Genomic DNA, 25753 nt, shown 5'->3' on the forward strand with positions numbered 1-25753 from the left:
TAAGATTAACAGTTATTTTCACATCAGAAACCATGAAGGTCAGAGGCAAGGGGATGGCATATAGTATTTAAAGTGCAGAAATTACAAAACAAACAAGCAAGCTCTGTCAACCAAAAATTCTATACCGAGCAAAATTATCTTCCAAAAAAAATAAAAAAAAAGAAATGAAGAAATTCCCAGACAATCAAGGGCTGAGGGAGTTCATCACTAGTAGGACAGCTTTTTAATAAGTTCTAAAGAAAGATCCTTAGGCTGAAATGAAAAGACACTAGACAATAACTTGAGGCATGTGATAAAACAAAGAAAAATGGTAAAGGTAATTGCACAAATATATTTAAAAGCCAATATTGTATTTTGGGGTTGGAACTCTTTTTCCTGCATGATTAAAAGAGAAAATGATAATCATAAATCTGTTAATGGACACACAATACATAACATATAATTTGTGATAACAACAACATAAAATGGGAGGTATGTATATATATAGCAGTAGAATTTACATACTATTAAAGCTAAGGTGATATTAACTCAAACTAGTGTTTTATAAGTTTATAAGTTGTTAATTGTAACAACTAAGAAAATAACTTGAAAAGATACAGAAAAGGAAATAAGGTACACAGTACACTAAAAAACCTCAATTAAACATAAAATAAATAAGTAATGAAGGACTTGAGGAACAAAAAACATACGACATGGAAAACAAATTAGCAAAATAGCACAAGTCCTTCCTTATGTGTTATGGGCTGAATTATATTCCCTCAAAATTCATACATTGAAATCACAACTCCCAGTATCTCAGAATGCGAGTAAGCAATGTACATTCACTGAGGGCAGTAAATGCCTACATTAAGAAAGAAGAATGATCTCAAATCAATAACCTAAATTTAGACCTTATGGAACTAAAAAGAGCAAACTAAACCCAAACATAGCAGAAGAAAGGAAAAAACAGAGTGGAGAGAAATGAAATACAGAATAGAACAATAGAGAAAATGAACAAGACCAAAAGTTTTTTCTTTGAAAAGAAATTTGACAAACTTTCAGCTACAAGGATTAAGACAAAAAAGAAGACTGAGATGACTAGAATCAGAAATGAAAATAGGGACATTACATATCACTCTTACAGTAATTTAGAAAAAAATTAGAAGAGAATACTAAAAATAATTGTAGGCCAACAAACTAGACAACCTAGATGAAATGAACAAACTCCTAGAATTGACTCAAGTAGAAATAGAAAACCTGAATAGACCTATAACAAGTAAATATTGAATGTGTAATCAAAAACCTATCAAGAAAAAAAAAATCCCAAGATCAGATGGTGTCACTATTAGGTATATGTCCAAAAGAAAGAAAATTCTCCCAAATATTTAAAAGAAGAATACCAATCCTTCTTAAACTTTTGTAAAATACAGAAGAGAGGGAAACACTTTTTAACTTCCTAACTGAGGGGAAGGAAAATGAGAAATGGCTGCTTAATGGATATGGGATTTTCCTTGTAGGTGATAAAAAATTTCTGAAACTAGATAGTGGATGGTTGCATAACACTGTCAATGTAGTTAATGCCACTGAATTATACACTTTAAAGTAGTTAAAAATGCAAATTTTATGTCATGTGTATTTTTCCACAAAAAACCATTATGCTCAGTTTTAAAAACCCTGAAAGAGTACATATCGTATAAAATGTTCAAAAATGTGAATATAAGAGAGAAGGTAGATCAGTGGTTGTTTAGGGCTGGAAGGATTGGAGGGAAATTGGGAGTGACTAAAAGTGGTCACAAGGTTTACTCTTAGGATGATGGAAATGTTCTACAATTAGATTATGGTGATAGTTACACAACTCTGTAAGTACATTAACATTCAATGAATTGTTCTCTTAATATGAGTTAACTTTATGTTCTGTAAATTATTTCTCAAAAAATTACTTTGTAAGTAAGATGGCTGACTCTCAAGCTGACCAGAAAAGTATCAAAGTTAGCTTAATACCAATCACTGTACTTCTGCAGAGCAGATACAATCCTGCATTCAATACAATTAGCTAGTAAAGCTAACAAAAAAGAAAGCAAACTTATCAGCTTTTAGTATTAATATGCCATAAACATCATTTTCTTATATATGGCTCAAATGACTCAATGTTGACACATAAATTAAAGGTTCAAAGATAGTAAGGAAAAGGCAGTCTATGACCAAGTTATAATACTCAATGCACTTGCTTTATGCATGTCGTCTTTGACCAAGAGCACAAAACGTATTTTATGTAAGACCTAAATTATACATAGATTACACGTAATTTGCTTAATTCTTGGCAGAACTATTTGTCTCTCTTTGCAAAGACTGATTTTCTTTTCCAAATGGCATAATGTATGGATGGGCCATTTGTTTCTATCATATGCTTTTCCTTCTTTTTATAATTAGCTACAAAAACACAGAATCAATCAGGACAGTGAATTACAACCTCTATCTCCGGAAACATCATATTCATGTCATGAGTCAGAAAGTAGTCCTTTCCTCTGACCATCTCTCTCAATTTAATAAGTATTAAAGCAAAAAAGGAAAGGATAAAAGTAATTTCAAATTTTGAGTGATAGCACGACTGGGGTTGAAACTGACTATGATATCACAGTTGGTTCAGTGGTAGATAGAAGAACAGGTAAATGAAAAGCCTCATTTCATGTATCATGTAGCTGTAAAGTCCCACCAGAGCCAAGAGAGATTAGGGGGAACTCAAGGCACTCTGACCTATATTTCTTTTCTTTATCACCTAATTTGCTAGAGAAAATTCCCATGAATTATACTGCCAAAAAAATTATAAGGCAGACTATCTACACAAAAATTCTAGTCTTGGAAACATTTTCAATAATTGGCTAACATAGCATCTTCATTATTATTTCCATTTTATTTTGTGAGCAAACAAAGATATGACTTCGATAAAGCTAGATACCCAATTAGAGATGGCTATAGCAAGATGTCAAACAACAGCCCATAGGCCAGATCTGGCTTGCTGCCTGTTTTTGTAAATAAAGTTTTATGAGAACACGGTAATGTTCACTCATTTACATATGGTTATGGCTGTTTACATGTGACAATGCCATAGTTAAGTGGTTGCAACAGAGACCTCTGGCCCACAAAGACTAAAATATTTACTATTTGGTTTTCTATTCACTGCTAAAGAATTAAAATTCAATGGGTTGTTTATTATACAACTTATGTGAACATTTCTTGTCTCAGGACTAGTCAATTTGATGTAAGAAACACGATATAGTCAAGAGAATGCAGTGTTAAAGACAAAAACAAAAACAAAATAAAGCAAGGATTATTTTTGTGGCTGGGCTATTTGCCATGTGACTCTGAGAAAGTCACTTCACCTCTCTGGATTTATGCCCACACCAGTAAAATAAGGGATGTGAACTATATGAATGCAAATCATCCTTCCAATTAAACTATTGTAGTCTATTCAACTTATTTTACAGATTAGAAAATCAGTAGTGAATGTATAAAAATTCTTAATTATATTTTATATTTTTTCATGTAGACAGACATCTTTGAGTTGCTTTAAATTTCATCATAAAACCATGTTAAAAGTAACTAGTAGTATCCCGATTTTATAGGTGAGAAAACTTGAGGCTACAGAAAGAACAGTTTACTTGCATAAGGTTACCAGCATGTTCTTAACGTTTTGCGGTCTAGTATAGTGTTGACAACATGGCACATACAAAATCAGAGGCCGTGAACTATAACGCTTACACAGCAAGGCAGATAATGTAAACTATAGGTGGTTTCTAAGATGAACCAGAGAATGTATGTTCTACTTAAAGGAAGCAGCCACCACTCAGAGCCAACTGCTGACATATAGCCATGTGGGTCCAGTATTGCCAGATCTTTAGATTTTACAAGAGGCTGGATATCATGAATTTTAAATATTCCAATGTTTAAATGCTGGTAAACTGCTTAAAATGTTTAAAAACAGAGTGGGCTGTATTTGGCTCATGGCTGACAATTCATAAATCTATATTAAATAAATTTTTTAAATTGACAGATTTGCGAACTAGAATATACTGATGCCTCAACTTCACTATGAGCTTTTAATTATCCAAAGTAATGGAGGATAGCAGAGATCAGAGCATCAGTATTATCTTAGTTTCCATTGAATATTTTATTCAAAGTATTGATAGTAAAATCAAATAATTGAAAAAAAAAATGTTTCTCCTTATTTCAGGCCTTCTGGTGAAGGTATTAACAAATAGACAAAGTGTAAACAGGTCATCAGAAAAAGGGACAGTCCTGGATAATACAGAAACAAACAAAAAAATCTGTTCTTAAGTAATTGAGATTAGCTGTATTTACATGAGGGGAAATTCAAACATGATTAATTCATACTGAGGCTTTAAAAATAATAGGGATGGGTAGGAGCTACTGATTTAACTTTTAAAAGTAAGATATGACAATTAAGAAAAGGAATTTATGCTATCAGCTTTTTTTTTTTATTTATAGAAAACCATTTGAGAATACTGTATCTGCTTTGACAAACAATAAACTAAGCAATGTTTAAAATGAAGCTCTGACCTACTTGTGACTGCCAACAGAATCAATAAAATGCTTAACTTTTCCACTCAAAAAGTCATAGAGTTGGCAATATTTCATTATTTGTCTTTTTGAAGTAAACATTAAACCAGGCAAGAAAAGAATGGAGGTGATAAAATAATGAGTGCTTCTTGGGAATATTTTTGGCTTTAATAAAATAACTGCACCACTAATTATTCTTCCACAAGGCACTATAATTTTGAATCTGATTTCGTTGGCTACTTATTATATAAAAGTTTAAATGAAATCATTCATGCAGTACTAGGAAAAATACTTTAGGTAAAATGAATTAATTTTCCTCATTGGCTTCAATTAAAATGTTTTAAAGGTCTCTTCCCACCAGAGGAAAAAATTCACAAAAACTAAAGTGAAATTTTAAAGAAGACAAGATTAAGAGAGTACTCTGAAATCTATGACATAAGTAGTAACACTATGCTAGCATGTTATTGTAACATGTTTAAAACTAAGGATTTGCCCTGCAAACTTTGTAGGTTACTCTCACTTTTTCCTTTCTTCAGATCAGAAGCTCTCCTTTATACCTATAACTTGGAAATACCTTAAGTCACAGCATCAAGTACTTTAAAAAGAATAAGTGGCTCAAGCCTGTAATCCCAGCACTTTGGGAGGCCGAGACGGGCGGATCACGAGGTCAGGAGATCGAGACCAGCCTGGCTAACATGGTGAAACCCCGTCTCTACTAAAAAAATACAAAAAAACTAGCCGGGCGAGGTGGCGGGCGCCTGTAGTCCCAGCTACTCGGGAGGCTGAGGCAGGAGAATGGCGTAAACTCGGGAGGCGGAGCTTGCAGTGAGCTGAGATCCGGCCACTGCACTCCAGCCTGGGCCACAGAGCCAGACTCCCTCTCAAAAAAAAAAAAAAAAAGAATAAGTAGCCCACTTACATTTATAATTACTTAGTATTTAACTTATACTGCATTTATGTGAAATGATGGGAACCCATGTTGAATGGTAAAAGTTGGACAAACAACAATGTGTCTGTTCCCAAGTTTCCTTATCTCTAAAATAAAGATAGCATTGTTACAAGAATTAAATTGTGTAAAGTACTTGAAAAGATTTCATAGCACATAGTAAGTTTTCGTAAATGTTAGTTATTATTATTATTATACAATAAAACAGTTACTCACTCTTTTGTTGAGACAAATAACAGGCCATAGGCTGCAACCCAGTGTGCAACAGCAGCAGAGACAACCACACAGCAGCCATTTCACATTGACCGGGAGAGCCTTTTTCAAACATGCATTCACACGGCCAATGCTGGTCTTAAATTCTTCTGGGGCCACCTACAAGAGGGTATAATCTTTAACAGTTTGTGGGCAGCTTTTCACTATCTCTAAATCTAAGAAAAACATTTATTACAAATAATTTAAGGAATCACAAATATCTAAATAGATATATTCCCCATAAATATGTTCACACACTCTAGGGTGGCATTGAAAAGCGCAACAATATAATTTCATGTTCATAGAACTTAGCCTGATGTTGAAAAACAATCTTCTGAAATGACCACCAATAAAATGACTGCAATAAACTTGACAGAAAAGGATAACTTTCAAGCTGTTTTCTTACCAAATATTCTCATTATCAAGGCAGTATAATTGGTAGTCTCTAGTCATTATGAGTAAAAGCTGGGTAAGACTAGAAGCATAACACAACAATAAAAACCCAAATACTACTAGAGGAAATGCAATTAAAATTAGACCTTGGCAATATTCCTGGATTACTTTGAAAAAGGCAACTCTCAAACCCTTATTCCCTGGCAAATTTGCAATATAACAATTTTAACATTAGCCACTGTTAGTTACACTAACAAAAGACAATGCCTAGTGATTGCGTTCAAAATGGCCTGTTAATATTCATTATAAAATGGACTTGGAACTGCTGCAAATTTTCAAAGTTGAAAGGTCTTTAAATACACAAGTTTAATATTTCTAGTTACTACCTCCTTTCCTGGAAGTGGCTGCTTGTGCTTCTCTGTAAACAAGGACAAAGTCAGTTCAAAGGCATGCACATGACTGGAATAATTAGATTTATACCAAATATTCTGCTTGAAGGTTATACAATTCAAACGTACACTAAAAATAGTTTGCTTTCAGTGAAATCACATTTCTGGATTACAAAAATGATTCTCTTTCATTTAGAAAGCTGTCAGACTATAAAGTTTACGAAAGAACTTTTAGCATCTGGCTATAAAAGCAAAAATTATGGAATTGTTAGGAAAAGTAAGGTACTATAAAATAAAAAACACATTAGCAGGTTAGGAATCAAAAATATAGAGCTTTACTACCACTATTCCAAATAAAAATTGTACTTGAGGAATCAATGTATTACATTTTTGTCTCTTAATCAACACTACAAAACATATACCTATTAGCAAATGTTATAAAAATACATGATCACAGAATTCAGCACTAAAGTAAGCTAAACATTAAGAATATAAGCTTTATTAGAAGCTTTATTAGAATTGTTCATGTCACTCAATAAGGTTAATTGCTTAGCCCATGAATCTGATTTTCTTACTAATATGTTAACAAACAATAGTTGTGAAATTATAACGCTCAAAACTTTGTTTACACGGAGCAAGTAAACTAATTTCATTCTCCATCTAGACTGTCAGCAACATGATATAAAGACAATCACTGTGTGCAAAGAATTCCAATTAAATGGCAAAATTTCTACGTAAATATGAAAACAAATTCAGAGAGCCTTGCCTTACAATTGAAATTAGAAAACACTAACAAACTTAGTGCACTAAGCACACTAAGACAAACTAAAAACACTGAAAAACAGATCAAGAGACTTGAATTATAGTTACTTATTAGCTATGAAAAATCCAGCCAAAATTATTTAATTTTCTGAGTTTCAGTTTCCCACTGATAAAACGAGAATGATAATCTTTGTTTTATATATGTCACAGAAAATGTAAATTAATCCTTGGAAGTAACCTCCTGACTGAAATGCTTTGAAAAAGAAAGTCCATGAATCATGTCTCTGAGAAGGTTTGGAGAAAGAAAAGAAACAGCTCTCTTTTGTATGAAATCTCACCTGAAGGCAATGGGTTTACTCAAGTAACTATTAATATTCCATAGTTTTCCTATATATTATAAACAAAAGCATAATTTGTTTATAATCTGCTGCACGTTAAACGCAGATTCAATGCTCTTTAATTCTTCAGCAAAACAAAAACAAAAACAAAAACAAAAAAAAACAAGCTCTTCTTTCTAAAAACAAGGTACCAAGTTCCTATCTTGAGATTTACCTCTCCAACAGCAACATTCAACTTCTTTTCTCCTAGGGAATCACTGAGCAACCAAATAGAAGTTAAAATAAAGAAAAAATATGTACATATTTAGCTTTAATCTATATTACATTACTGTCAACTCTCTTTAAATTATGTATCCAGAATATGTTTTTTAAACACGGTAAATTTTGATATAAACTCATGCAAATCATAAAATTATTAAATCTGTCCATTTACAAATTTAAATGTTTGTAACTAGAATTTACATTTTTATTTAAAAAGTAAGTACGAACACAGATGTTAAAAAAAAAAAACTAAAAGGTGCAGAAATGAGTCAGTCCAAAAGAAAAAAAAATTGTTTATAAGGAGCCTTAGAAAAGAAAGCTCCATTTCTACCAGGGATGAATAGTGTTAGAAGACTGAGGGAGACAAAAGCTAGAGAATAAAAGAGGGAAGAGAAAACTGGCTTTTTATTTCAAACATTGTGAATAAAATAAATTGTATGCTGAGGTATATAAAATTTGTTATAAAATTTGCCTTTTATTATATGCTTCTGGAATTGAAAATAAAACATTACCTAAATATGTGGTCCTTTTCCTTCTTTCCTGCCAACACTTTCTTCTTTTTAACATTTAATAGTCTCAATTTCTATTTTCTTACCAGGGACAAATTAAAAACTAAAATATTCAAGTTACTAAAAATGAGAATTCAAATGTTTTGAGGTCATAAGACAAATATATTGAAAAGAAAAGCTTTTACTAGAGTTTCAAACAATAAACTAACATCTGCATTTTGACTTTAAAAGGAGGACAGGATTGCCTTTGAAAGAAATCTGTATTTGAGTAACAGTAAAAGTCATAAAACAGGGCTAAAGACATAAGAAGTGAGAATTAGTTAACTCAATTTTAAACAACGTGAAAGAAATGTTTAGTTAACTGTGTAGAATCAGGTTAACATTTTACTCATTTACTTTCATATAATTGAGTATCTCTAGCAATGAAGGTTAGATAGTAGAAGATCCTTACTTTCTAACTGAACAGTAGGTTGTAAAGAAACATTTCATTTCTTTTGGCTTTCTTGGAATGAAAAAAGAAAACCACACCATAAAGGTGGGGTAAAGGGTCATAATATTTTATAACAGGATGCAAGAGACTCTGTAAACAGAAGAAACTCTAAGGAAACCCCAGCAGGTCTGATCTGCTTCCTTCAATCATGGGGAACACAATCCTATCAATCAGGTGTCATACTGTATCACAATAGTAAAGGTCGATTTTTATTGCTTACAATCCCCAAACACTGCACACTAGTCTCCCTATAACACGGTTTAATTGTTTCAAGCTGAGGGCCAAAAGCTTTACTTTCTTTTCTAAATTTCTGTGGTTCTTTTATTTTCTGGTCACTAGAATCTGTGTGTATACATCTGTTCGATATGAAATACGGAAAACAATCTTTTCTGCACTTAAAATAAAAGGTTATCTTTTTGTTTGCACTAAAAGCATTAACACACAAGAAGCAAAAAATTAAAATTGAGCCACAGAGCTTGTCAAAATTGTTTTTTGAGGTTTTCAGACTTCCCTCTGCAATTTTGCTTAGCTCAGGCAGGCATAAAAACTATTTAGAATTGCATTCATATTGGAAGACTGATTTTGGATTTCGTAAAAGGTAGACTTTTTTTCTACTTTAGCTGTCACGGTTATTCATTTAAAAATATTTTAATGTAAGAGCTGTTAAGTCTGGAATTTAGACCTTTTTTCTTTTATTTTTTTCCTCAGATACACATGAATAATGTTTGCCTTTTCTCTCCAGTTATTTGAGAAGCATTTTGATAATGCAAAGGAACATATACAAATGAAAGTGCCGGTCGGAGAAAAATTATCTCAATGAGAAAATGAATAAAGCTAATGTTACCACCACGTGACTTTCAAAAATCAGGTCTTCAGAATTCCTTTTAGCGTTTTTCCCATCATCAAACACATGCTAAGAAAAATATCACAGTTATAATTTATACCTTATCCAACACATGATAAATTTTGTACACTATACATAATGTACACTTAAATAAATACTCAAGTCATTACGATAATGTGCTACAAAAACAATCACTTGAAAAGAATGGATATCTTTATGAGCAGCTCATATCCAGATAATTTAGGTTGTGTGAGTGCATACCAAAAGCAGCTTGTTATTCTTTCTTACTCCTCTAGTTTAAAACAGTCTACTACCTTTGGGGCCACTGGAATTTTTAGTTTCAGAAAGCTTGTAAATAAATGAGAAGGTGTGAAAAGATATTCTGAAGATTCCTTGAGCATATAAAATAGGCCAATTCCAAAAATAGATAATTTGTATGCCTGGGAATTTTATACACTGACGTATTTTTTAGATAATTCATTTCTAGAATTTCTTGGACCTGTATTTCAAACTAAGCCAATGGTAAAGTTGGATATAACTACACCTACAATACATGCAGCAGCATCAAAGGAAACATGAAGAATAAGTTTTTTATTGAAGTTCTTATAATTCACATTCTTTTTAATTTTAATAATGAATTTACCATCTTTCTACAAAAATACATTATTATTCAAGATATATTTCCATAGCTACTTTATTCATTTGAAAAAAACATTTATGATTAATTCATATAAGACAAATCTAAGTCTAGGCTGCTGCTTCAATTGGTAAATTATTCCAATTGATCAGGATAGGAAGGTAGAACGTACTAAAGAGTGAGCCAAACACATATACACCATGGAATACTATGCAGCCATAAAAAAGGATGAGTTTGTGTCCTTTGTAGGGACATGGATGCAGCTGGAAACCATCATTCTTAGCAAACTATCACAAGAACAGAAAACCAAACACCGCATGTTCTCACTCATAGGTGGGAACTGAACAATGAGATCACTTGGACTTGGGAAGGGGAACATCACACACCGGGGCCTATCATGGGGAGGGGGGAGGGGGGAGGGATTGCATTGGGAGTTATACCTGATGTAAATGACGAGTTGATGGGTGCAGCACAGCAAGATGGCACAAGTATACATATGTAACAAACCTGCACGTTATGCACATGTACCCTAGAACTTAAAGTATAACTAAAAAAAAAAAAAAAAAAAGAATGAGCCAAAATCTCACACCAAAGGGTTCTTTGTGTCCTAAAATGTTAAATGGCCACATATTTTCTAAGGCTAACTTAGCCAGGAACTATGACCACCTGTTTAGTATTCAGTGGAATGATTTGATATTATACCTCAGAAGAGACAGAAAAGATCAACAGTCAACAGAACAAATTAGTGGTGAGACCAGAGAATAATAATGTATTCTCTCAGAATTAAATGAAGAAAAATTGCAAAAGCAATGAAAAATTGAAAGCCAGTGAGTAAAATGAAAAGCAACCAGGGTGAAACTACAATACAATGATGAAGAATAGTCAACAGCAACTACAAACTAACATTGGGAAGCTAATAAGTACATGACAGAATACCAGGAATTTAATATATGCTCTCTCATTTAACTCGTAAATTAAAAAGTGAGGTAACTATCAGCATCATCTCTATTTTTCACATAAGAACTGAGGCTCAGAGAAGTGACCTGCCCAAGGCCACACGGTAAGTGACAGAACTTGGATTCCAACCCAGATTTGACTGCAAAGCTTGTTTAACTACTATATTTTATCTCAAGCTACCTCCCATTTTTCAAGGGGAAAACAAAGCAAATAAAGTATAACATACCTTGCAGGGTTAAATTAAACAGAATTTCTTATGATTTCAAAGATGTTCCTTGAAAAAAGAAATAGGTCTGCTGTCTACTCCCCCAAAGAGGCTGGGGGTAAGATTGTGATTAGGCCAAAAACAAAAAGAATACACAGTTGGAAAATGCATGACAAAAAGAAGCAAATGTCAGTAGAAGCATCTTTTCTGGTTCTCAAAGAGTTTAGAACAAGGGACATTGAATTAAGAATAAATTAAAGTTCAAAAGGCAATATAGTCACACGGTTTAAAAATGAAAGCAATACTAAAAGATATACAGAAAAGTCTCATCCTTACCCTTGCCTCCATCCATCTCATTCCTCTTCTCCCATCAAAGGTAATAACTTTTATTAGTTTCATGAGTATCTCTCTAGAATTTCTTTATGTAAAAATACATTTATTAAAGGACTTATTTCTCCAATTTATTACACATACTAAACACACTGATTTTCATTTTGCTTTTCTCACCAACAATATGAGAATAATTGATGCTACAATAGAATAAAAAACCTGTTAGATGAGATAATTTTAAAACATGACCAAAATCTATACTGACAAATACCATTATTCTAGCACTAAAATTAAATATATTTAATTTAAAGGCTTCAAAATACAAAAAGTTAACTTCCTTTAACCCCTAATCATCTTTTTAGCTACCCAAGCTTTCAACTGTTAACTATTTGGCAATGATTGAGAACTCTATATTACAATGGTTTTTCTCTCCTCTTCTACAATTGCTCAAGTAACAAACATATATAAATAACTTTTTGCCTTAGGCAGAGCCTTTCCCTTTGGGATAGAAAGTTCACATTATTGTCATAAGATGATCTTCCAAATATTGTTTCTTTTTAAAAACTGTATATATTTAAGGTGTACAACATGATGTTTTGATATACATATACACAGTAAAATGATTACTAGTCAAACATATTAGCATATCCATCTCCTCACGGTCACCTTTTTGTTATTTTGTGATAAGAACACCTGAAATCTACTCTCAGCAAATTTCCAGTGTATAATACAGTATTATCAACTATAGTAATCAGGCTGTGCATTAGGTTTTTAAATTTATAGTTTTGAATCCTAGTAAATCTTTGAATTTACTAGAAACTACTACTCAATGTAGAAAACCAGGGACTAGAAAGGTACTAATTTATTACAGTGAGTCCAATCTTACTAACTCAAACTATCTAAAAGTCAGAAAAACATCTAATAAAAAATTTAATTATTTTCATGTATAACAAATCATACCATATGGTACTTTAAAAATTAATAGTAGTGATACAGTTAAAAAAATAACTTTAACTCTAAAAACACTGGAAATTAATGACCCAAATAAAAACAATTATAGCTACCTATGCTGAGAAAAAAAAATGCAAAAGTGAAAAAGCTGAATGGATAAATAAATAATGGCTAGCATTAATGGACAATGAACAAAATAACTGGTCAAAGGCTGGTAGCCATGGCAACAGCTTTCAGACACTATAAACACAGCTTCCAACTACTGAGGCCTCCTATTACTTGACTTCATTAACAATGATTCAAAGCATTTGTCATAACAATGAGTAAGCCATACAACAATGCTTTAGAACTGAAAACTTCAAAGCAAATTCTCACTTACCTTCCCTGTTAGAACGGAGGGAAATTCAGTATCAAACTTGTTGCTCAAGCCAAACCTTCAAAACAAAGACAGAACAAAATATGTTCTACCCGGCATATTTAAATATTTCCTTTTTATAAAAAAGTTATAAACCTATGCATTTTTCTTTTGGCCTTTTGATTTAAAAATGTGCTCTGAAAAATTTTTTATATGATATTTATAGAAAGCAAATCTTTGATTATTAATCCAAACTAATTTTTAAAAAGCTTAACAAAAAGCAAACATTAAAGTGGGATTCTAACTCAACCCAAGACGTAGGATTAAAAAATAATAAAAGAAACACATATTGAGCTAGAAATGTCCATTTTTAACTGAAATGTTTCAGTTAAAACCTACTTTAGTTGATAACTGTTGGAGCTGGATTATGGGTACTGTGTGGGATTTCATTATACTATTCTTTCCACTTTTGTGTATGTATGCAAATGTTCCTAATAAAAACTACCCCTCCACAATTAATACAGCCTTTGGAACTACAGAGTTTGACCACTTGTGACCAGTTACTATTCAGATACTCAAAGTTTAATCTTTATGAATGGGTTTCACGTTTGTGCTCAACCAGTTTTGAGAAAACAGATCCCAGACTTGAAAACTCTCTTTTCCAGTACACTCAGTGAAATCTGCATTAAGAAGTCAAAATGAATTTTATGAGGCTTTGCTCACTTGCTTGTTGATTTCAGGGATAACAAAGGTCACTTCCTGAATGTTAGATGATACTATTTCATATTAACTACAAGTTTACATTAGTGGAGGATAGGTTGTAAGCAAAAAGGAAAAGACAGTAACATTTACTAAGAACTCCATATGAGGTGGGCAATAACAGTAACAGCTACTAATAACTATGTACTTACCATGGGCTAGACACTGTGCTAACTAAATATAGTCACATGCTACATAACATGTTTCAAAGATAGACTGCATATATGATGGTGGTCCCAAAAGATTATAAAGGAGCTAAAAAATTTCTATTTCCTAGTATTGCCATAGCTCTTGTAATGTCATAGTCATAGCCTTCATAACATCGTAGTACAATGTATTACAAACGTTTGTGGTGATGCTGGTATAAACAAACTTACTTTGCCACCATACAAAAGTATAGCACATACAATTACATACAATACATAATACATGATGATAATAACAAATGACCGTTACTGGCTTATGTATTTATTATACTATACTTTTTATTGTTATTTTAGAATATATTCCTTCTTCTAACAAAAAGTTAACTGTAAAATAGCCTCAGGCAGGCCCTTTTAGAAGTATTCTAAAAGGTACTGTTATCACAGGAGATGACAGCTCCGTGTTATTATTGTCCCTAAAGACTTTCCAATGGGATAAGCTGTGAAGGTGGAAGTGATATTGATGATCATGACCCTGTGTAGACCTAGGCTAATGTGTGTGTTTGTGTCTTAGATTTTAACAAAAAAGTTTAAAAAGTAAAAAAAAAATTAATAGAATAAGGATATAAAGAAAATATTTTTGTACAGCTGTACAATGTGTTTGTGTTTTAAGCTAAGTATTATTACAAAAGAGTCAATGATTTTCTAAAAATTGAACAGTTTATACAATTAAAAAGTTATAGTAAGCTAAGGTTAATTTATTATTGAACAGAGAATAGCATTTGAAAATAAATTTATTGTAGCCTAAGTATATGGTATTTACAAATTCTACAGTAGTGTACAGTAATATCCTGGGTCTTCACATTCACTTACCACTCACTCACTCACTCACTAACACATAGCAACTTCTGGCCCTTCAAGATCTATTCATGGTAAGTGACCTATTAAAGGTATAACATTTTTTGTCTTTTATATTATATTTTCTCTGTACTTTTTCTATGTTTAGATACCCAAATACTTACCATTGTGCTACAATTGCCTATAGTAATCAGTATAGTCACATGCTGTACAGGTTTGTAGCCTAGGAGCAACAGGCTTACCATATAGCTTAGGTGTGTACTAGGTTATGCCATCTAGGTTTGTATAAGTATACTCTGTGATGTTCACACAATGATAAAATTGCCTAACAATGCATTTCTTAGGAGGTATACCCATTGTTAAGTGACACATGACTCTACATTACTTTTACGCTTTAAAAGTCTTCAAGAGAAGTATTGTCAACCCCATTTTAAAGACAAAGAAGCTAACATCCAGAAAAAAATTCAAAAAATAAATTAAATGACTTGCCCACAGTCATGTATTAAGTGGGGAAAACCAAAACTCCAATGTTGATCCCCTAAATCCTTATTTTATCCTATATTAAGTTCCTTGAGAACAGGAACTATGGGTTATTTATTTTGCTGTTTTCTATTATACCTAGCAGCATAATGAAATCTAATCAGTGTTGAAAAATGTTTGTTGAATAATAAACTACTGTACTATTTAACTGATTTATGGCACTTGGTTGTAGGGTCACTTTAAAGAAATGTTAAGAATCAATGTCTGATTAAAACTCTGTGCAAGAACTAGAGGAACTGGGAAAACAAGAACAAAATAACCCCAGAGCTAGCAGAAGAAAATCTGAGAACCAAAAATCCACACAAAATATCAATGAAACCAAAAGTTGGTTCTTTGAAAGAATAAACAAGATTTACAGACTGCTAGCTAGATTAACAAAGAAAAAAGAGAGAAGATCCAAATAAGAGCAATCAGAAATGACAAAGATGACATTACAACCGATCCCATAGAAATACAAAAAATCTTCAGATAACTATTATGAACACCTAGTACACAAAATCGAAAATCTGGAGGAAATGGGTAAAATTCTGGAAACATACAAGCTCCCAAAATTGAATCAGGAAGATTTGAAGCCCTAAACAGAACAAGTTCCAAAATTGAATCAGAAATAAAACACCAACCAACCAAAAAAAGCTCAAGACCATACTGATTCACAACCAAATTCTATTAGATGTACAAAGAAGAGCTGGTACCAATCCTACTGAAACGATTCCAAAAAATTGAAAAGGAAGGGCTTCTTCCCAACTCATCCTATGAAGCTAGCATCATCCTTAGAGGAAAAGCTGGTAGAGAAAGAAGGAAAATAAGAAAACTACTGGCCAATATCCCTGACGAACATAGACACAAACATCCTCAACAAAATACTAGCAATCCGAATCCAGCAGCACATCAAAAAGTTAATTCGCCACGATCAAAGAGCCTTTATTCCTGGGATGCAAGGTTGGTTCAACATACACAAATCAATAAATGTAATGTACCACATAAACAGGATTAAAAACAACAACAAAAAGATCATCTTAATAGGCACAGAAAAAGCTTTCGATAAAATTCAATATCCCTTCATGATAAAACCCTCAACAAACTAACCATCAAAAGAATGTACCTCAAAATAATAAGAGCTATGTATGAGAAACCCACAGCCACCATCATACCCAACAGGCAAAAGCTGGAACCATTCCCCTTGAGAACTGGAACAAGAAAAAAAATGTCCACTCTCACCACTCCTTTTCAACATAATACTGCAAGTACTACTCAGAGCAGTCAGGCAAGAGAAAGAAAAAAAGGCATGCAAACAGGAAAAGAAGAAGTCAAACGATCTCTTTTTGCAGACAATATGATTCTACACCTAGAAATCCCTAAAGACTTGCCAAAAGGCTCCTTGAACTGATAAAGAAAAAACTTCACTAAAGTTTCAGGAAATAAAATCAATGTACAAAAGTCAATAGAATTTCTATACACCAACAACATTTAAGCTGAGAGCCAAATCAAGAATGGCACCCCATTTGCAACAGTCAAACAAACAAACAAACAAACAAAACAAAACAAAAACCCTAGGAATACATCTAACCAAGAAGGTGAAAAATGTCTACAAGGAGAACTATAAAACACTGCTGAAAGAAATCAGAGATGACAGAAACAAATGGAAAGATATTTCATGCTTACGGATTAGAAGAATCAATAACATAAAAATGGCCATACTGCCCAAAGCAATTCAAAGATTCAATGCTATACCTGTCAAACTACAAACATCATTCTTCATGGAATTAGAAACAACTATTCTACAATTCATATAGAAACAAAAAAGGACCTAAATAGACAAAGCAATCCCAAACAAAAATAACAAGGCCAGAGGCATCATATTACCTGACTTCAAACTATACTACAAGGGTATAGTAACCAAAACAGCATGGGACTGGCACAAAAACACACACAGACCAATGGAACAGAATAGACCACAGAAATAAAGCTGCACACCTACTACCATCTGATCCTTGACAAAACTGACAAATGTGAGTAATAGAGAAAGGCACCTCTGTTCAATAAATGGAGCTAGGATAACTGGCCAGCCATATACAGAAGAATTAAGCTGGAACACTACCTGTCATGATATACACAAATTAACTCAAGATGGAGTAAGTACTTAAATATAAGACTTCAAATTATAAAAATCCTAGAAGAAAACCTGGGAAACACCCTTCCCAACATTGGCCTTGGCAAAGGATTCATGATTAAGTCCTTAAAAGCAACTGCAACAAAAACAAAAATTATTAAGACCTAGTTAACCTAAAGAGCTTCTGCATAACAAAAGAAATTATCAATAAACAGACAACATACAGAATGGGAGAAAATATCCACTATCCATGCATCAACAAAGGTATAATATACAGAATCTACTAGGAATTTAAATAATTCAATAAGCAATAAACAAATAGCCCCATCAAAAAGTGGGCAAAGGGCACGAAGACACATTTCTCAAAAAAACACATATAAGGGGCCAACAAATATATGAAAAAATGCTCATCATCACCAATCATTAGAGAAATACAAATCAAAACTACATTTCATGCCAGTCAGAATGGCAATTATTAAAAAGTAAAAAATAACAGATGTTGGCAGGACTGCTGAGAAAAGGGGATGCTTATACAACATTGGTGGGAATTTAAATTATTTCAGCTACTGTAGAAAGCAGTTTGGAGATTTCTCAAAGAATCAAAAATAGAACTACCATTTGAACCAGCAATTCCATTACTGGGTATATACCCAAGGGAAGATACATTGTTCTACCAAAATTACACACGTGACCATATGCTCATCGCAGCATTATTCATAGCAGCAAGGATATGGAATTGACCTACGGGTCCATCAATGGCGGACTAAAGAAAATATGGAACATATACACCACGGAATCCTATGCAGCTATAAAAAAGAACAAAATCATGTTCTTTGCAGTAACATGGATGCAGCTGGAGGCCATTATCCTAAATGAATTAACACAGAAACACAAAACCAAATATCGCACGTTCTCACTTATAAGTGGGAGCTAAACATTAAGTGCACATGAACATAAAGATGGGAATGACAGACACTGTGGACTACACGAAGTGGGAAGAAGGGAGGTGAGTAAGGGTTGTAAAACTCCCTGTTGGGTACTATGCTCACTACCTGGGTGATGGGTTCAATTGTACCCCAAACCTCAGCATCACGTAATACAGCTTTGTAATGAAACTGCACATGTATCCCTTAAATCTAAAAGTTGACAAGGAAAAAAAAACCTCTATGCAGGAATTTCATATTGTCCTTGTATCATTTATACTAATAACTCATTTTCAAGGACACGTGCAGTTTTAAGCACAAAAACTCTCTATATTTAGCAGCTAGTAGCAAGATACATACCTGTACATAAATACACTATATTATGTATGTTTAAAATGTATTTTGAAACAAATTTTGTATTTTAAAATAGTCGAGTAAATAAATTAGCAATTGAAAAAAGATTTTAACTACATTTTAAAAATCCTTCATTAATTCTGTTCAGGTGTGTCAGTACAACATGTAATGAGAATATTATATACAAATACATATTCCCTTTAAATCAATACATAGACACAAGAGTATAGCTAAACTGAAAACAAGGTGGGACACCATTATGCATGAATTTTTATGGCAATCTTCATCTGCTGCTTGAGAAATTGACATTCTAATATTAAACTTATTTGTAATTATTTGCTTCAGCAATCAATAACAAATATTTAATATTACAAGAAACATTTTATTTAAATCTATTCAGTGAGTGAAGTAGTGACTTTATCACTAGTGAAAAGATGCAATTCATTATTACACGAAGAGTAAATTCTTATTGTACAAAGACATAGATGCAGTTTTCATTTTTAGAAAGTAGATATGATTATTTTAAGTAGACCTCTATTTCCACATCTTGTCTAAATGCCTTATAGATGCAACATCAGTAACATGTTCCTACCTTGATTAGCAATTGCTGCTAATTTAGCTTTTGCCAGCTGTCATTCCCCTACTAGATATCAAATATGCAGTCAATACAGACAGATATATCCTTCAAAATGTATATATTATTTTTATTGTTTTAAAAATTCTTAGCTTTACTATTCCCTCTTTTCACTTATCACCAGACAAATGAACTGTCCACTGCTTCCATTTCCCTAATATCTCCTTTCTTAAGAAATTTTGAAACTTGATTTTTGATACTGTCATTTTGCTGAAAATAATCTCTTATTCAGTAAATTTACTCAAAATGACAAGTCCATCTTGTCTTGTTTATTGCCAAATTCAATGTCTTCTCAGAACTTTTTCAGTTGACTTTGTTTGCAGCTGTGACACTGTTGATCACTCCCTTCCTAACACTCCCATTCTTTCATTCTTCCCTCAGACTCCATAGTTCTTCCAAAATTTAGTTTTTAGTCTTCTGCTTTTCTTTCTAAGCAAACTATAAAAGTTCACCTGTATTTGACAACTCTGACAATCATTTTTCTCTGTTAACAATCATCATATCTATAGCTCTAGTAATATATTTTCGTACATGCTCTGGTCCCTCATCTTTAATTGTATACTGAAAATTTCTGTTTGGACATCTTGCCACAAAATAATACCACCTTAAGTGAAACCTGTCTAAAACTAAATGTTATATTTTCTTGGAACCTGGTTCCCCCTTTCAAATTCATCTCTATCAATGGCATATTACTCTCTTCCTTTAACCTATACCTTGGTATCATATTCGCACCCTCCCTCTCCTATGTTTTGCATCTTGCTTACAGCCAGGTGGTCCCTAAATCATGTTATTTGCTCCTTTGAAATCATTCTCATAATGATCCCTTCCTTTTCATTGTCACTGCTACATTGGCTCTTGTCCTTGCTCATGTGGTTCTCCTTGCTTCCTCTCCAAAGTTTAAGTCTAAGTCCTACTCAGCCTTCAAGGCTCAAGTTCCAACCCCTGCTGTAATGCCTTCAATGTCCAAGCCTTCATGGATTCCTTCTTTATCTAAATACTCACGGCCACTTCTAATGTGCACTATACAATTCAACAGTTAACAAAATGTTGTCTTTTATTCCTTGCTGCTCCATATCAATATCTTAAAGGCAATTTTCCTGTTAGCTTTGTAAAGCAAAGCCTATACTTCGTTTTCTCTGTGTTCTTCACAGTGTTTAGCCCAGTGCTCAAGTTCTAGAGAAATACTTGCTATATTCACATTACTAACTTTCTTCTCCAATATATAAAGGGATTTCCTTTTCTAAAATATAAAAAATACATTAGAAATGGTAACTAAAGTGTTGCTTTATTTCTTAAAATACTCCCTTATGACCCACATATATCCATATAAAAAGTATGAAGAAAGGCAAACTAGGCTTGATACTCTCATAGTTTTGGCTAATAGGCAGCAGCAATCTTGTTCTTGTCTATAAGACATTTTTTCCCTTAACTTTCCCTTTTATAGACTCAGCACACTAAAAAAATACTTAAATAACTTTAGGTATCTTTCACTTAGCAGCTACTAGGAAATGTTGAAATGGCTGCTGCTGAATAAACACCTCAGCTGGGTTTCATAAACACACCATTAAGTTAAGAATTATGAGTCCAGAGAGGCTAGACAAACTTATCTACTTATTACTGATCAGTGGTAGATATTAGCCAAGATGTGGGGCTCAGCAGGCACTTAGGAAGTGCTCACACTATCATTTTATCAACTTCATTAAATATAGAACCTATTGTACGTTTGAAGCTGACCCAGCTGGTAGTTCTCAATGATTGTATTTTCTTCGTCAAGTGTCTTCAATGTCCATATTTTAAATTTCTTAGACAAATTCTTTGAAGTAAAGGAAACCGAGGCAAAGGATCTATACTCTCACTTCCTCTTCCTTTTTCTCTCCTTCCCCATACCTCTCACCATTTTTCATATTTGAAAATGGCCATATACCAGCCTTTCAAAATCTTGCACAAAGTTCATGTACTCAGTTTAAGAAAACGTGGTAAAATTCTGCCAATAAGACATGACTTCACCAGAAAACCATGCACTTATAGTAATACTGATTCTGAAGCATGTGCACTGAACTCTATTTGTTACACCAAGGAAAAGGCTATGCCACAAAATAAAAGGAGATTTTTAAAAGATCCTAGTTAAATCTCTTTAGTATTTCATATGAGAAAAATGTCTTCCCATACTATATAATGGCAAGTTACCATGGCTTCAATATTCTCAAAGCCTAAAACCTTAAAAAAATTCACCTTACATAAAAACAAATTAACAATGCATCACTGTAATTTCTCAGACAACTGTTACAGAAAAGGCATTCCATTCCCTGATTTGAGAAGTATCAATATTTGTAGTGCTAAGTTTTTGGAGAAATGCACTTTGGCAAAATTGGCCATCTTTGTCAATTCTATAATCTAATAACTTCAGCTTTCTTAATTTAAATGAGAATTTTATGAGCCTCTGTGAATTAGTAATATGTTGTCTCTACTAATTTTTATGCAGGTGTAATGGTAAATATCTATATATTTTAAGTAATATAAAGAGGGTGGTAATGTCTATAAGGAAAACAACCTCATGTGACGGAATGTTTTTTTCTGTATTTCAATACATTAGATCCAAATATTTATCCTAAAAATATCAAGAAGAAATGTGATACTGTTATATTATTCAGATGTACAGTATTTTTGAAGCACAATACTTCCAAGAGATATTTCATTATTTCTGTTTCTATAGTCTCAAATCTGTAAGAGTTAATATAATCATATTTTTTAAAATTTGGAAAAAGATATCCTAATATCCATTTATGATCATCATCTCAGAACTGGAAATACAAGTAGTATCATTACACCATTCTACTTCTTAAGAAATTATAATGAATTTCATGTTAAAAGACTAATATCTTCTTAAAGTAACTAGAAACCCAAAACATTAAGATAATACTCTGACACATAGGGAATAGCTTAACAAAGCTTTCAGAGGTAAGCTCATGCCATAAACTCCATCACTGGTGATACTGGTACTGGTGATATTGTTGTATTCATACACATCTATGCTCAGAAACAAGTGCTCTCCACAGCAGGATTCAACTAATGTATTTGTTGAGGGCCTACAGTATAGTTTGTACTATCTGGGCACACTGAGTGTTACTAAAGTGAACCAATATTCATTCAACTCACCTCTTATCAGGTACTGTGGTATGCACTGAGGATTCAGAGGGAATCAGAAATTGTTCTTGTCATTGCAATTTACAATTTAGTGGAAAAAAAGAAGACTTGCAGAAAGTGGTGACATATAGAGAGCCAGGGAAATGGGAGCCAGGTAAATGGGAGGTGAATGTTAGCATTCTAGGTGGAGGCCCCAGATTGAGCAGAGGCAGTGAGATAAAAAAAAAAAAACAGCACGCTGTGAACAGGAACATACAAGCAGTAAGGGAAATGGCAAAAGTTTAGGCTGACAGATACACAGAGTCCATTTCTGTATGCTCTGTTATGGAGCTTAGATTCTCACATGAAGGGAAAAACCACAAGATAATCTTAAGCAGGAAAAATGGTTTGATTAGATCTGTATTTTTTGTGTCTTAATCTAGCAGCAGGCTGGAGGATGGATGTGAGGATGACAAGGTTGAAGGCAAGATGACTAGCTAGGGTAGTGAAAGGGTCCTGAATCAATAAAGTGGTGGTAGGGAGAAAAAGAAATTCTTAAGCCATGTATTGTTGATATTTGCTAATTGCTTAGCAGTGGCAAGTGTGAGTGGGGAGAACTAAGCATGCTTTAATGGGATAGGTGGAGGTACCTTCAACTGAGGATGTGAATACAGAACTCAGAAAGCTATTTTGAGCATTTGGGGGTGGGGATATGAGGGGGGTGTTGGGAGATTTTTGTTTATGTCAAATTTAAGATAACAGTAAGCTACCGAGTGAAGAAGCCCAGATAAGAGCCCAAGCAGAGTCTGGTAAAGAAATCCCTATTTGGGAGCCATGAGATAACTGAATCTATGAGAGGTAAGATGAGACCATCTAGGGAGAGTAGGGAAGAAGAAGAGTAGTGGGCTGAGAACAAAACTCTAGAGATTGCTGGTATTTAAAGGTCAAGAAGGAAGAGAAGCCCATGAATGAACAGGTAAGAAACTGCCAGAAAAGTAAAAGGAACACCAGGAGAGTGAAGTGGCCAAGGAGTTCTGTGATTTATTTTGGCTGGCAAAATGTTTTTTCTTAAATTAGAATTTGAATACCATTAGATGAGATACATAACTTTCAGTTCAACTAAAGCCCCATCTCTCCTTATGCTGCACTATTTTCTGTGACCTGCCTTGCCTCTGAAGGCCTGTGGTTTGTGAACCTTGGAGTAGAAGCTTCTAAAAAAGAAGAAATCATTTTAAGTATCAAATGTATCAGAGAGAACCTGAAGGATAGGGAATGAAAGATGTCCACTAATTTAGCAACAAGAGGGTCACAGTGATGTTAATTAAGGATAGCTCCTCTGTGGTTTTGGTAGCAGAATCAAGATCAGAGAGGGGTAAATATAAAACAGATAAGGTAAATGTAGCTACTTTTTTTTTAGAAATTTGAAGGATAAGAAAGAGAGATTGGATAGTAGCTAAAGGGAACACGGGCATAGGAAGGCTTTTGTCTTATTTTGTTTTTTAAAAACTAGAGACTGAATATGGTTACAGGTTGAGCCAGTAGAGAGGTAATATTGGAGAGATAGGTGGCCTGGTGGAGCAAGATCTGGGAGGAGGCAGGAAGAGAAAGGTATGGAAGGCATAAATGGACAGGTGAGCATTGGACACATGGAGGGTCTCCTTGAACTCTGAGACTGAAGGAAGATGGCACAGAAACTCAGAGCTAATTAAGATCCAATGCAGGTTTTCAGCAGGAAAGTGACATGACTAAACTGTGTTTTAAGAAAATTAGTTTGGCACAAGCACACAGGATGGACTGGAGTAGGAAGAGGCAGCAGACTGTGGCAATAATTCAAGCAGGAGATGATAGCAACCCAAACCAGAGTGGTGCCAAATAGGAATGAGAAAATGAAAAATCTAAGAGATATTTCAGAAACTATGATGACATAATCCTGGGGCAGACTGACACAGGGCAATTCAAGGAGAAGGAAGAGTCAAAATGACTCAAAGGTTTTGAATGTTACCTGGGAGATCAGAACGGTGGCATCAAGGAAAGAAATGAAACAAATGGAAAGCACGGGCAATGTGGAGAGGGATGTTGGGCTTAAAATATACTGACTTTGAGGTGATGGCTCTCAAATTTTAAACTTTGAGAAGAAACAAAATGCTCTATACAATAGAAGACAGCACAAAGAATGGAAAAAAAATCAGGGCTGGGAGATAATATTAAATATTTCATTCAGATAGGGTATATAGTTTAAGGCAACTCTAACACTCCTATGCCAGAAAAAAAATAAACAGAAGTTGATATTTTAGAAGTATCAGAATAAGATTTTAGAAGTCTCAGAATAAGATTACCTATTTCATAAGGATTTTACTTTACTTGATAAAGGGAAGGCTTCACCACCATACAAAGACCCATTTCTCAGATCCAGTTAAATTTTCTCCTAGACATGTAATCTCTTTCAAATACCAAGACATTTAATGTCATATCTGATTTCTAGGTGTAAGAATGTATACAATAAAACTAAATAAGTTTCCAAAGTATATACATTGGTTAGTGAGTCTAGTACTGGTTTGCTGCTTTTCAGGTTTTGGTTTCAGTCAATGAATACCACCAGTACTACCCACATGCTTCTAATTAGAAGAATAGTATACCCATCACAAGGGCCTGGGCATGGCAAGTGTCAGTGTTCTTCTAATGAAGAAAATAGGCTGGAAAGTACCTGCGCAGGGTCGAATGGAACCACAAATAAATTTCAGGTAACTTTAATTTTATTTTCTTGTTCCTTCTCCTTTGCATAAATTTTGCAAATGTGGAGGTGGAATGTTGGAGTATAAAATCATGGACTAAAGGGACATGTAACATAATCTGCATAAAAGTAACCTTTGGTACCAGCCATCATAATTAGTTCGAGTAATAAATTGTCTCCCTAGTGACAAAAGGAATGGAAGTAAAACCGTGCAATAAGCTGGCATCTAAACATTTCAGGCTATCTGCAAAATTCTTGGACCAAGAAAAATTGTCTTAAAATTTCCTAATCAAAAAGTAGCTCTAAAACCTTCCCCTGACCCTTCCCCAATTTCAAAATATTTGTTAATATATTTGATGCAAAGATTACAAAAGTATATTACAATTAAAATACACAACATGT

At 33.5% G+C, this 25753-nt stretch overlaps 1 protein-coding gene across 2 annotated transcripts in view; it reads right to left on the reverse strand.

Annotated features, from left to right (window-relative positions):
• The window catches only part of CHIC1 (cysteine rich hydrophobic domain 1), a 123064-nt gene that overhangs the window by 95509 nt on the left and 1802 nt on the right, over positions 1-25753 (reverse strand). For both annotated transcript variants that reach the window (XM_007992091.3, XM_007992090.3), the window contains exons 2-3: positions 13201-13255; positions 5720-5875 (exon numbers count right to left, since the gene is read on the reverse strand). In XM_007992091.3, the coding sequence (XP_007990282.1) occupies positions 5720-5875; positions 13201-13255 (211 nt within the window). The remainder of the gene's footprint in view (positions 1-5719; positions 5876-13200; positions 13256-25753) is intronic.

This window comes from Chlorocebus sabaeus, chromosome X, assembly GCF_047675955.1.
Source record: "Chlorocebus sabaeus isolate Y175 chromosome X, mChlSab1.0.hap1, whole genome shotgun sequence".
Classification (NCBI taxonomy): Eukaryota; Metazoa; Chordata; class Mammalia; order Primates; family Cercopithecidae; genus Chlorocebus; species Chlorocebus sabaeus.